We start from the raw sequence: 13,511 nt of genomic DNA on the forward strand, positions 1-13,511 counted from the left end.
CTCCGACGGCGAGGGAGGTGGGCCGGGTGGAGGCGTGAGGACCGGCTCAGCTCAGCTCCCTCTCTCTATTTCTCTCTCCCTCTCAAAGATCCTTAAAATCCTCCCTCGCCGTCGGAGGCCGCCTTGGCCCTCTGGCGCCCGGCGCAGCCCTGGGGCTGGCGGGCAGGAGCAGCTCCTTCCTGGCTCGCCGGGCTCTGGGTCTCAGAAGCGGCCAGGCGGCGGGGAAGAGGCCGAGGCAGCGGGATGCCCACATGTGCGTCGGAGGCCAGCCAGCCGGCCCGGGAGGGGAGAAGCGGTGCCTTCCGAGCGGGAGCTGGCGCTCCGGCCGCACCCCTCTTGTGTGTGACAAATTGGGGAAGGGTTTGGCGGTGAAGGGGTGTGCGGCGTGGAAAGGGGCTCCCGCGACCCCACCGCTGCGATGGCGCTTAGGAGGCTGGAGGGGCGGGCAGGTCCCGGAGGGGTGGCTGGGAGAGGGCAAGAGGTGCCGGGATGAGGATGGAGGGCTCCAGGTTGGCGGGCGCGAGAGGACGGCCAGCAGCTCTGAGGCACGCGGATCCTCCGCGCGGCTTCTGAGGCCCCGCAGGTGACGCCGCTTGGCTCTCCACCAGGCTCTCCTCCAGAGCCTGCCCCCTTCCCCGGGCATTCCGGCCCCGGACCTGCGCCGGTCAGCTGGAACATCAGGCAAAGCTTTGGCCATGCGGAGGGCGGAGGGCAGGCCGCCGCAGCGCCGAACTCCTGCGCTTGTCACTGGGAGGTCTGGCGACGAAGCCGGCTGGCGGAGGACAATGGAGAGGCGGCGACTCGGCGGTCGGGGTCCTGCCTGCCCACCCGACCCATTTGTAAAAGAAAAAGTCTTCCGCCCAAGCATAACGCCAGCAGTTCTGTGACACGGGGGCTTGGGCCATGGAGGCACGGGACGCGGAGCGGCGCTGTGGGAGGCAGCAGGACAGGGGGGAGGGTTTACCTGCATCCTGCCAGCCGACCTCTGGAAGCCTGCCTGAAGGAAGACTTTTAGGGGGTGTGGAAAGGGAGACAGACTGAGGGCTGTATTAAGACCATAAATGGCTGCTAAAGGAGAGTGGAAGGGAGGCGAATTCGGGGTGGAGCAGAAAACACGGGGGGGGGGGAGGCATTAGAAAATAAGCACAAGGTACCTGGTGCCTTGTAAGGGATTCCCGAGTGTTCCTCAATTGTTTTTCCTCTCTCCTCTGCGCGAGAAAAACTTTTGCCGCCTAAATCTGAAATGAATCCCTGGGGAGGGTGGGGCCTTGCTCTGCGCCTGCGCTCTTCACACGCCTCCTGCAGGGCACATTTGGTAAAGTTCGTGCATGCAGGCTGCCACCAAGCACAGGGAGTAGCACAGCTAAGGAAAAGGGCAAAAAAAAAATGGCGGACGGAGTGGTTTGGCGACCCCCGTGAAATGGTCGTGCGACCCCAAATGGGGTCGCGACCCACAGGTTGAGAACCACTGGGTTAGATATTATAGGCTATATAGCGCTAGTCACGTGAACAGTCAATATAGTTACAATTAATAGCCATCAACTGATCATGTCTAATTTTCCTCCTTCATGTAGTACAGTAATGGGCTGTGTGGGGAAAACATCTCATTACTTGCCTCAAATCTTGTTCCATCCAGTCCCATACAAATTAACCTCAGCGAAAATTTTACTCATTCCTGTTTTGGCCGTAACATCCATCGCGTGTTAACAGTAGTTATAAGAGTTGTAAAATTAAAAAAAAACAACAAAAAACCCAGACACAGACTGATCTAACTCAGATTTTCCCTTCCTTCTCATTTCACTTTTTAAAATCAACGAATCTCTCATTGATCGTTCATATTATCAATGCAGGGACTGTTGGTGATAGGTGAGAATAACAATAACAACATCAATAAAATAACATCAAAATTAATAACAACAACATGATGCAGCAGCCTTTGCAAAGGAAATGACCACTGCTTTTAATCAGGCTTTGAAACCTCTAGGCGCGGGATAATGACGTCAGTCTGTCATGGACGCTCCCGAGAAGCCTCCACGTGGTACAGTTTCTGGGAAGCATCGCAGAGGAGTTCGGCAGAGCCTGCGACAGATTCTCTTTCGGATGGTGTAAATGCGTTTTGAACGGCTTTTAGGTCCGTAAACGGTCTGAAGTACCTTCTGAACGGGTAAAGGAACATGGGGGGAGAGGGTTATTATCCGATCAGAGGTAATTAAAAGGACAAGGAAAAAGGCAGCTACAAATGTAGGTATCGTGACGGGCGGCGGCGGATAGAGTAATCGAATCGTCCTCGTTTTTCCTTTTCCTGATCATGTTACTAAAGCTGTTTTCCACGTGTCATGAATCCGCGTTGTAAGGCTTCATCCCTAAACACATTTATATTTATTTCTACTTAAATACCGATCCTTTATAAGCCTCGGGGTGGAATTCACGCTTAGCCTTATGAACGCCGATCTTGGATATTATCCTATCAATAGGCATTTTCGGAAGTTAGGCTAAAGTATTGTAACTGGCTCAAAATCACCCAGAGAGATTTACAGGTGACCAAAATGACAACGAGGTGGAGGAGGGGGAATTCTAATTTGATTGGGACAGTTTAGCTTGAAATTTATAAAACGCTGCATGGCATGAAGAAAGCGGACAGGGAGAAATTTGTCTCCCTCTCTGGGACGAAAAAAACCCTCTGACTGATTCGAAGAGGATTAGAACAGGCGAAAAAAGGATTTCTTTACACAATATGTGCAGTACCATACAATCAATAAGGTCCACTAATATGGTTTTAAAAGACTGGATAAGTCTAATGGGGAAAAGCTGATAAAAAGCTATTGTTTAATTTTTATAAATTAAAGTCTTGAAAACTTTAGTATTACCATTCGATTGAGGCAGCATGCATTGAAATACCAGTTTCAGGGAAGCAACAGGAGAGGAAGGATGTGCCTCCACCTCCTGCTTCTGAGGACTCCAGAGGCATTTGTTTGTTTGTTGTGACAAATGAATCCTGGACTCAGGTAGATTAAATTTTTACAATATAACATTGAAATTGTAAAAAATCTACAGGGTATAGTTATGATTGGCAAGTCAGTCCAAGAAGGATATTGATGTATTCTCAAAAAGTATAACCTTTAAAAAAAATTCAGGATAGGTTTCATTGCAGTGGCAAGAGGTTAGACATATCACTTTTACTTTTCAGGTGTCAGTTTCTTTTATTCACAATGTTGTGACTTCAGGCAGTCAAGAACACGGCAATCCCAAATGTTAAAAACCACTTCCTGATGAGGACATCAGTGTAGAAGACCTAAATTCAATTGTTCACTCAGCCATGATGTTTAATAAATGTTGTTGGGATAACCATACACAATCTTCTTAGAACACTATTGTGAAAATAAAGTTGGAAGTGGCAACGCACGATATTGGGTGTTCTGGGGAAAAGAAGCAGAATAAAAATGATAATGAACAATATAATAAAAATTAAGTTAATGGCTGAATACACATATACTAAGCATGATGAGGTTTAGTAAGTTATATAATCACTCATTTTGGTTTATGGCTTAGCTCAGGTTGAAGTCAGCCAGTTATGCATTATTCAGTAAACCATAGTTGGGCAAATCATGGCTTGGCATGCTGGAGGAATCCTGTCAGCTTTACAGTTTCACCAACCTAAATAGTTACATTAGCTATAAAATTAATATTACCATGCATTGTTATGAATCCCTTTTTAATTTTCACTAATATTTGAATGGTATTTCGTATACTGGTATATTTAAAACTGTCTCTGAATCCTTTTTATAAGGGAATATATTCCAAACATATTTCTTTCCGCTTCTTTTATCTGTGTAATTGATATGCATATTTTAAAAATATTCCTTTTCTACACTCAGTTTTTTTAATCTCGGTTAATTGCTTCCCACCAACTTTTAAATCCTTAGACCAGGGTGCAGTTGCCAATAATTATATAAATTGTATGTGAATAATGCTTGCAATTAAAAATCTACAACTGAGACCAAATTTGAGGAGATTGCTTTACAGAACAAAATATGCAGAACCAAATGTTCAAAAACAAAGAAGAGAACACAGGCATATGAAGGCCATATTGAGGCCTGTTGAAGTAGGAGTATTTATAGGACAGATTTTTTCTTCTTCTTCCTAAAAGAATTATTAACAATCAAGTTCCAATAGTTGTTACGTTTTTAAAAACTGGACTTTCAATATTGTTAAAGATAAACTATAATTTCTGCTCATAATATGTACAGGTAGTCCTTGACTTACAACCATTCGTTTAGTGACTGTTTGAAGTTACAACAGCTCTAAAAAAAGTAACTTATGACCAGTTTTCACACCTACAATTGTTGCAGCAACCCTGTGGTCATGTGATCAAAATTATTTATATATATATATAATTATAATTTTGATCGCATATTATATATATAATTATATATATATAAATATGTTATATATAGATACTATAAGACAGATTAAAAAGTATAGTATTTTTATAATGCATGACATAAAATATTGGGATGATGTACCTAAATGGGAAAATTTAGACAGTGAGATGACTAATATGAAGAAATTATGACTGATAAGAATTAGATTGAATATAAAGGAATCTAAGCGAACAAAAATTATAAAAATAGGATGTATGCTGAACTAATGAGATGATGGTTATGAGAATACTATAAGCTGAAAAAATGTTATAGAGATTATTATTATTTGTATAAATATAAAAAATGCCTATACCTAATCATTTATATATTGAAAATATTAAGAATAATATTTTGGCTAAGGTTGAAGAAGGAAAATACAAATGGGAGAGGGGAAGATCAAAGAAATGTATTATTAATTAATATATTAATTATGGAATTATCACATTTAATCATTATTGACTGTTAATTATTACTGTCCTTTTTTTCTTGTTAAAATATAAACCAAGACAACACGCTGTACACCAGGCACTGAAGATTTTTATAGTTAAAAACCAATAAAATATCTATAAAAAAATAATCTGTATTCAGATGGCAATTAGACAGGAAAAGAGTTTAAAATTTGTAAAGAAATGGGAATCACACTGAATAGTTAACTAGAAAAATGAATAATTTTTTTAAGCTTGTAAGTTTTAAACTGTCTCCTATTATGGAAACCTAAAATGGGAACTCAAAATTTTGCTATTTTTCCAAAATGAACTAGCAAAATGAATATTTGTACTTCAACCTCATCCTATTTAGCCCTGCATTTATAATTGAAGACATTAATTGCTTAATTAAGAAAAATCATACTGCAAAGCTTAGATTTTAATCAAAGCTGCCATCTGTGAATATTTTTCCAGCACTGTTGTTCCTTCTCTGATCCCAGCATGAGTGCAAGAATTTCAAAGGACACATAAAACTTCTCTGCAGAAAAAAAAGGTTCTATATCTTAAATTCCATTTCCATATAAAGGAGAAATCAACTAGATGTTACTATTGAGTATTTTTTATTTTTTAAACTATTCCTTTAGTAAGAAACACTCTTAAATATTATGATGATTGAATTTCTTAAGGCAGAAATGTTGGCTGTTAACAACCAACAGTTACATAGCTCCAAGACTGAAAATCAAAAAGCTAAATATCTGTTATAATTAATAATTACTGTGAGTATAAGGCAGACATGTCAAACTCGCGACGTCACGTGATGTCGCGCAATGTATCAGGACAGTTTTGCCATTGCCGGCAATGGGGTGGTTGTGGCTTCTGGATGACGCATCTGGCCCACGGGCCGGCAGTTTGACACCCCTGGTATAAGGAGAGGCTCCACATTAATAGAGAGCAGTTCAGCTTGCTGGTTTCACCTTAACCTTGCCATGTTGAGTAATTTCTGACAGATTGAGATGTGGCAGTCTGACAGATAGGCTAAAGACTCTTGAATGAAAATTCCATATTGATGGGGCAGTAATTCAATCATCTTCAGCTGTCTGGCTCAGTTACAAACTAGTAGCCTTACTTCCTGTGTTTCTCTTTGTCCTTTGTTTAAAGGTCCATTATGAAGCTTAAAAGAAACAAGTTTAAAGCATCATCTAAACTGAAACAAAAAGGCATCAAAGTTACAGGGCAATGGAAACCCATTGAGATTGATCCAAATCTCTTTGCTGATGAAGAGCTTGGAGGCATAATATGTTTTGAAGAGCTTACCAATTACAAACTGGTGTCTTCCTTGAAAGAGGGAGAAGAAAAAGCTGCCAAAAGAAAATGTAATGATGAACAGATTGAAAAAGTATGTAGCGCCACTCCCCCAAAAAAGAGAAAGAAGAAGAAAAATTTAGAACATGGAGAAAGGAAGAAGGAGGAACTTGAAATAGAGGAAAAAGTAATTGAACAGGAGGTCAGGTGCAAAAAAGCCGTTGTTAAGTATGAGCAACATGATTATGAGCCAACGGAGCTGACGGGCCTGGAAAGAAAACCCACAAAGAAAAAGAAGAGAGGGAAAAAGAAGAAACCATGTTCTCTCCAAAATGTTCTTGAACCAACTGGAGCTTCCAAAAAAGCTAATAACTGGGCAGCCAAAGTCTTATCCACAAAATCAGATCACAAAACGGATGTTACTGCATGGAAGAGCCTCTTTGTCCCTAAGCCTGTCCTTTGGGCATTGAGTGAATTGGGGTTCAGTACACCAACTCCCATCCAAGCACTAACTCTACCATCTGCAATTCGAGATAGCATGGATATCTTTGGTGCTGCTGAAACAGGTATGCCTCCATACCATAAAATAATTGAAATATGAATAGTAAAATATTGTATTTGTGTCTACTTGTTTCTACGGTTCTAGGTTTTGTAATTGGTAAATTGACAAATGCACAGCAAAAGTGTGAAGACTCATTCCTTTTTTTGGGGGGGGAATGTAGAGTTAACTTTGAAAATATTTGAACAGGGCCTGGAGAAACTGGAGAGGGTGAAATCAGCAATAAGGACTGCAGTGATCTACTTTATTCATTTCAATCACTGGAATAGGAGCAGTGTGTAACCTTATTCAGTAACTGAATTTATCCCTTAGAATAAAATCTGGGTTGCTTGGGAACAAAAACTCTTTTTTGTTTTTGTGGAGAGAATGCATAATTCTGTCTGTTGTTAGCATATTTATACAGCACAATTGTTTGTGCTGCTTTGGCACATACTGGTCCCTTAACAAAAAAAACAGTATTTTTTTTTCTGGCTTACCTGGAAAGACTGACACATCCTCAGAATTCAAGATAGTTTCTCTGATGTGCTTCATTATTGATCAAAAGGAAGTTTCTAAAATTCTGAAATATTAATATAAGTATTAATTACAATAATAACTAATACTATTCTATTTCCTGCTATCCTTGTCTAAGGATAAGACATAAGCGTAATAGTCTCTTTTCATTCATGTTGGCTTTCACAGGGAGGGATCTACAGCGTGGAACTTTCTTTTTTTAAAAGAGATAATGTTCAACCTTTAAAAGAGACAAGGATTAACCTTCATAGAAGCAGTTGGATTATTCAACATATAACATTTGCTTTATTAATGCATTTAATTAATTAAATATTACTTTACATCTTGTTCTTTTCCTGGTTTCATCCACTTTTTGAGCGCAGCCCCGAAAACATGGCGTCTCACAGACCGGTCATTGGCCACTCAAAAGTGAACCCTTCCTTTTATAATGTCTTCAATAGCTAAAAAGGTCAGAAAAATCCCTTGGGTGAATTGTGTAGTAGCAATTGTGGTTTACAGGGACAATTGGTGTTTTAAGGCATAACATTGGCTTCCCATATGCCCTAATATTGATGTTTGTGTGTGTTTTAGGGAGTGGAAAGACTCTAGCTTTTGCCATTCCAATGATCCATTCCATCCTACAGTGGTACAGATCAAAAAATATGACAACCAGCACATTGGAAGAAACAGCGGACAGTGAAGATGAAATGGCAAAGCAGGATACAAGTGAAGAAACAAGGAGACTAAATTCAGATACGGATGAAACTGGTGCTCCTGCAGATTACGATGAGCCTGTGACAGTAAACTCCATGGAGTTATTGCAGGATTCAGGATTTGATGTGGATTCCCCAAAACAGAATTCTGTTAAAGATAAAAATAATCCTCTTCTGGGATTGGTCTTGACTCCTACAAGGGAACTGGCTGTCCAAGTAAAGCATCATATTGATGCAGTGGCCAAGTTCACAGGTACGTCTCTTCCAAATGTGCATAATGTAAGAATATTGCTTCAGGTTTCCTATCCTAATATTTATTTTTTCTGCAGAACTCCTTTTCCCTTCCCTCCAGGAAAAGTATAGAATATGATATGGAATGCAGCTCTAGCTTTCTGAGAGGATCCTCGCTTTTTTTTTTTTTTTTTTTTTTTAAAGTTACCTAATTTTCATTTTTGCTGTGAACACATGCTTAGCTTTCAATACTAGCTGAGATATTGCTGTCTTGCTAGCTTCTTTTCCTGCCCCTGAGTAGCAAAAAACAAAGCTTCTTCAGAATAGAGAAGATTGTTATTAATTTGTTGAGATATGGATGCAATCTACATTCTATATAAATCCTATTCACAAGTAATGAAACAGATTAGTTTTTTGTTGTTGCTGTTCTTAAAGGCAGAATGTAAACGAATGGATTTAAATTACAAGAAAGCTAATTTAAATGTTAGGAGGGACTTCCTGACACTGCAAGCTGTGTTTGCTCCCAGATGTGAAGACCTCTCTTTGTGAGGAATTTTAAACAGAAGTTGGATGAGCAGTTATCGGACATAGTTGAGTATATGTTCTGCATTGACAGGAGTTGGGTTTATATGGCTTTTCAGTTTATTTCTATCTCTGATTACCTGTTAAGATTTATGAATAGGTCTTTGGACTTCTTGTTCCTATGACAGAGTATAGTAGCTTGATCCTTATTAAATCAGTGAGGAACATAGGTAACTATCATGGCAGATCCGAGTATTTTTCCAATTAGTCCATAATTGCGTCAGTGGCATAGCGTGGGTTGTCAGCACCCGGGGCAAGTAATTTGCGCCCCCCTCCACAGTGGGCGGCGTCGGCGACCCGGCGGCTCGGCTCGGATTCGCACAGCCAGCACTGCAGAGAGAGTGAGTGAGCCAGGCAGGGGCAGAGAGCTGCGAGTGCGAGCGCGCCCCCCCAGATGTTGCGCCCGGTGCGGCCGGCCCCCCCTGCACCCCCCACGCTACGCCTCTGAATTGCGTACAAGTCTGCATGCAAAGCACACTGACCTACAATTGAGCTATTACTGTATCTCCTTGATTTATTTATGAACAGTACAATTAGAAGTATTTGCAAGGGAATGCTAGAGGTAATCCCTATAAAGAGTTTTGCCTGTTAATGCAGTATCTAAAAACCCCTTGTCTTGCTCCATGAAATATTATTCTGTGTTTTTAATCACATATTCAGAAACATCTAGCAATAAATTGACAGTGCCATATTTTTCAACTCTGATCGGTACTGATCTTAATGGCTTGAGAACAGTCACACTTTCTGACAAATAATCTTTTAAATGTACATATCATATTGTAGCTTTTTATTAAATGATTGAATAAGTTAACATGCCAATAAATTGAACTTATACATAGATTAAAAATCAGCAGAGAGTCTGCAAAAGTAGATCTTACCTTCCTCATTTTTACTGAGGATATCAACATGGACATGAGTGGAACTGTGTTTATTTACTTTTTAAATCACATGTTTATGGCCACCCATCTCACAGAACTGACTCTCACTGTTGTATACATGTATTTTTTAAAAAGTGTTGAAAAAGTTCTTCATCAAAGGCTCTTGAATAACTTTAATTACCATGGGATTAGATTTTTTTTTATGAATTGCTAAATGGTTAAAAATAAGGAATCAAATAATAGGGATAAATAATCAGCTTTGTCAGTGGAGGAAATTAAAAGCTGAATTTCACATGGCCCTGTGTTGAGACTTCTACTTTTAAACTTAAACAGTCTTGATTTAGAAGTAAAAAGTGAGCTTTGCAGGTAAGATCAAAATGTTTTCTAGAAAGATCTGTTTAGAAGGGATCAATAGTCAAACAAATGGCAAAGGCAATTCAGTTTAAATGTAAAGTAATATATATTGGCGCAGAATCCCCTAATTTCAGCTGTATGGTGAGGAGAATTTGATTTTTTTCCCATCATGGGGAAGTTAAGGAGCAAAAGGGATACCTAAAGCTTTTGCAAAAGACAAGGTGACATTCCCAGTTATGTGCCCCATATCCTTTGGACACTGAGCTATCCGTTGCCCAGGACCTTGTCACAAAGTAAATGTCATTATTCTTCTGCTAGAAATACCCTAGAGTTGAATATAAGATAGCACGGGCAGTGATTCATATATTTACATGTTTTGTTCATTTCTTTGCTCCAGGTATTAAAACGGCCATTCTTGTTGGAGGAATGGCTTCTCAAAAGCAGCAGAGGATGTTGAAGAGGAAGCCAGAGATTGTCATCGCAACTCCAGGGCGCCTGTGGGAGCTAATCCAGGAGAAGCAGCCCCATCTCTCCAATCTCTGGCAGCTCAGGTATTACAGGGGTCTCTTCAAGGCTGAAACTCTTGATGTACTTATACATTTCCAGGTCTTAACAAAAAATATGGTTATGCAGAATCATTGAGACTCTTCCTTGAGTTCCAAATTGTCACATTAATAATTGAGCTACTTTTTAAAGTAGGTATGAAATAATATTGCAATCGAACCAGGAGATTAGTCTCGGTGATTTCATAGCATTTGTATCATTAACAGGTGCAGAAGTGGGTTTGTGTTTTTAAAAATGCTTAATTGCTTTATCGATTATGAAAATTTGTTTTGGCCTTTGTAAATATAGGGAGAGTTTAGGTTAAATTATTTCTATTGCTCGGGTGAATTTTAAAAAAAAATCCTTCAAGTTTTCTGACATCAAGGGCATTTTCACAAGAGCTATTCTTATTGATTGTAGTAATTAGAACAATTTTTAGAAAAAGCAGCAATCGCTCTGATAATCGGACGCTAAACTCTTTGGGCCAATCACAGCTTAAATTATCTCAGTAAGCACTTGGCTATTGTACGATATCATGATCGTATTTAATGTTTTAATGTTTTTTATATTTATGTTTTAAATAAAATGATAAATTATAAATATAAACACTGCCCAGAATAAACTGTCCAGAATTGCTTTTTAGAGGACAGCAGGTACATTTAATAAATAAATAAATATGCTTGTTAACAATTCAGCTGCTGTATTTTGCAACTTTCAGTCGCTTTTTAAGAGTTGCCCACACTGGATGCCTTACAGTAATCAAATTAGTAGCAATTAAAGTTTGGATCTACTCAGAAAGTAATAACTGATAAGCTAATCTTAATTGTATCAAGGTGCATGATGATAACAGTGTGTTTTTTTTATTATTGGTCAATCAGATTCCTCATTTCTCTTAAATATTTTACTGTCCTGCTATTAACTGTAATTGGAGATAAACATTATGCAATGGGTCTGATTGTTGGTTCACATAATATGTGAACTCAGCTAAGTATGGGTTATACAGTATATTGCATAAATCTTGTACATTAACAGATTTGCTGAACAGCCACATGGTTCACTTAATGATTGTGGTGATTTGCTTAATGACCCATGAGAAACAAGGTCATAAAATTAGATGTGACTCACTTAATAATCCCATTGCACAGCAACACAAGTTCTGGACTTAACTGTGGTCATGAGTCAAGGACTACATGTACATCATTTTATTATATGTCTGGGCTTTTCTAGGATATTCCCTTAACTTGTTGTACATCAACAAAAAATGATAACCCATTTATAATCTGAAAGCTGCTGATAGGTGCAATGAAGATATGTATATAATAAAATCTGATGGGAAGATGCTGTTTTCAGAGTATTTTAAATAAGTGTGAGCGCATAATCAGTGCAATAACATTGGAAATGTCCTGATGGGATCAAGCTAAGGACATGCTATAGCTGCTATGGGAAAAAAATTAGGCTTTTCTGAACCCTCTTTCATTTTCAAATGTCTTGTATAAAATATTTCAAACTGTCTTGCATCCATCCGACAGATGCCTGGTGATTGATGAAGCAGACCGGATGGTGGAGAGGGGACATTTCTTAGAGCTGTCTCAGTTGCTGGAAATGTTGAGTGACACACAACATAACCCAAAACGTCAAATATTTGTCTTCTCTGCCACCCTGACTTTGATCCATCAAACTCCCACTAGAGTTCTGCAGAAGAAAAATGCTATCAAAATTGACAGGAAGATCAAGCTGGAAATGTTGATGCAAAAAGTGGGCATCAAGGGAAAGCCCAAAGTGATAGATTTGACCAGAAAAGAGGCAACTGTGGAGACTCTCACAGAGACCAGAATTCATTGTGATACAGAAGAGAAAGATTACTATCTTTATTATTTTCTGCTTCAACATCCAGGCAGAACCATGGTTTTTGCAAACAGTATAGATTGTATCAAACGACTTACTGCACTCTTGACCATCATGGACTGCAATCCACTGCCTCTTCATGCAAACATGCACCAGAAGCAAAGGTTAAAAAATCTGGAGAGGTTTGCAGAACGCAACAGGTCAGCATTTAATTCTTTTTTTAAAAAATAAGATTTTTATCCCATCTTTTTTTTCATATACAGCTCAAGGCCGTGAACATACCAATTACTCTTTTGTCCTCCTGTTTTCCCCACAACAATCCTGTGAGGTGAGTTGGGCTGAGAGAGCGTGACTGGCCCAAAGTCACCCAACTGGATTTCATGACTAGGACAGATCTAGAACTCACAGTCTCATGTTTTATAGTTCAGGACCTTAACCACTACACCAAAGTGGCTCCCTAAATTTAAAATAAATTAATAATACAATAAAGAATATATATAGTTTATACAATATAAATAAATATATGTATGTATGTATGTATACACACACATTGACATACACTCGTGCTAAATTTATTTAATTTATGTGCTTGTTTTCTCTGTTAACTATGATTTGTCCAAAATGGATCACTTTTGTGTTAGGTCCAAAAAAACAAAAAAAGAACAAGAACACTCAGGAATTATACACAAACAAATGAAGTAAATAGAATAAAAAGAGGTTTTGACAATTCATCCACAGTGGCAAAAGCTGCTAGAATCTCTCTTGAGAGAGAATAACCTTATATTACTTTTAAAAAATAATTCTTATTTTTATTTTTATTATTTTTATTATTATTTTATTTTAAGAAATGCTGCCTTCATCCAGCTCGATAGAATTAGTAGTCAACCTTACCTGGCTAGGAGATCACCAGGAAATACTCTGGCTGTGGATTATAATGGGAAATAGAAAACCATCCCAAAATGAGGCAGTGGCAAAACCAATTTTGTTCTGTTGCTAAGGAAACTAGAAGGATGTCGCTGTGGAGTTACCAGGAATTGAATTTTACTCACCAAAGACTTTACTTTTCTAAACCTGAATATACTACTACATTATGAATGAATTATATCCATTAATCAAAATTGACTGATTTATTTGCTTTGTTTTTTTCCTGCTTTTTCTAGTTAAGA

General features: G+C 38.8%; 1 protein-coding gene across 1 annotated transcript; it reads left to right on the forward strand.

The window, feature by feature from the left end:
- Positions 1 to 2,137: 2,137 nt before the first annotated feature.
- On the forward strand, positions 2,138 to 12,545 carry LOC107298450 (ATP-dependent RNA helicase DDX24; the record flags this gene model as incomplete). The annotated part of the gene is given in 5 exon segments (XM_029286524.1): positions 2,138 to 2,205; positions 6,005 to 6,714; positions 7,791 to 8,165; positions 10,355 to 10,508; positions 12,030 to 12,545. Coding segments are annotated over 4 exon segments (1,748 nt in total), but the record flags the coding sequence as incomplete, so codon positions are not given.
- Between the last annotated feature and the right edge of the window lie 966 nt (positions 12,546 to 13,511).

This window comes from Protobothrops mucrosquamatus, unplaced genomic scaffold (genome assembly GCF_001527695.2).
Source record: "Protobothrops mucrosquamatus isolate PMUCROS unplaced genomic scaffold, P.Mucros_1.0 scaffold3987, whole genome shotgun sequence".
Classification (NCBI taxonomy): Eukaryota; Metazoa; Chordata; class Lepidosauria; order Squamata; family Viperidae; genus Protobothrops; species Protobothrops mucrosquamatus.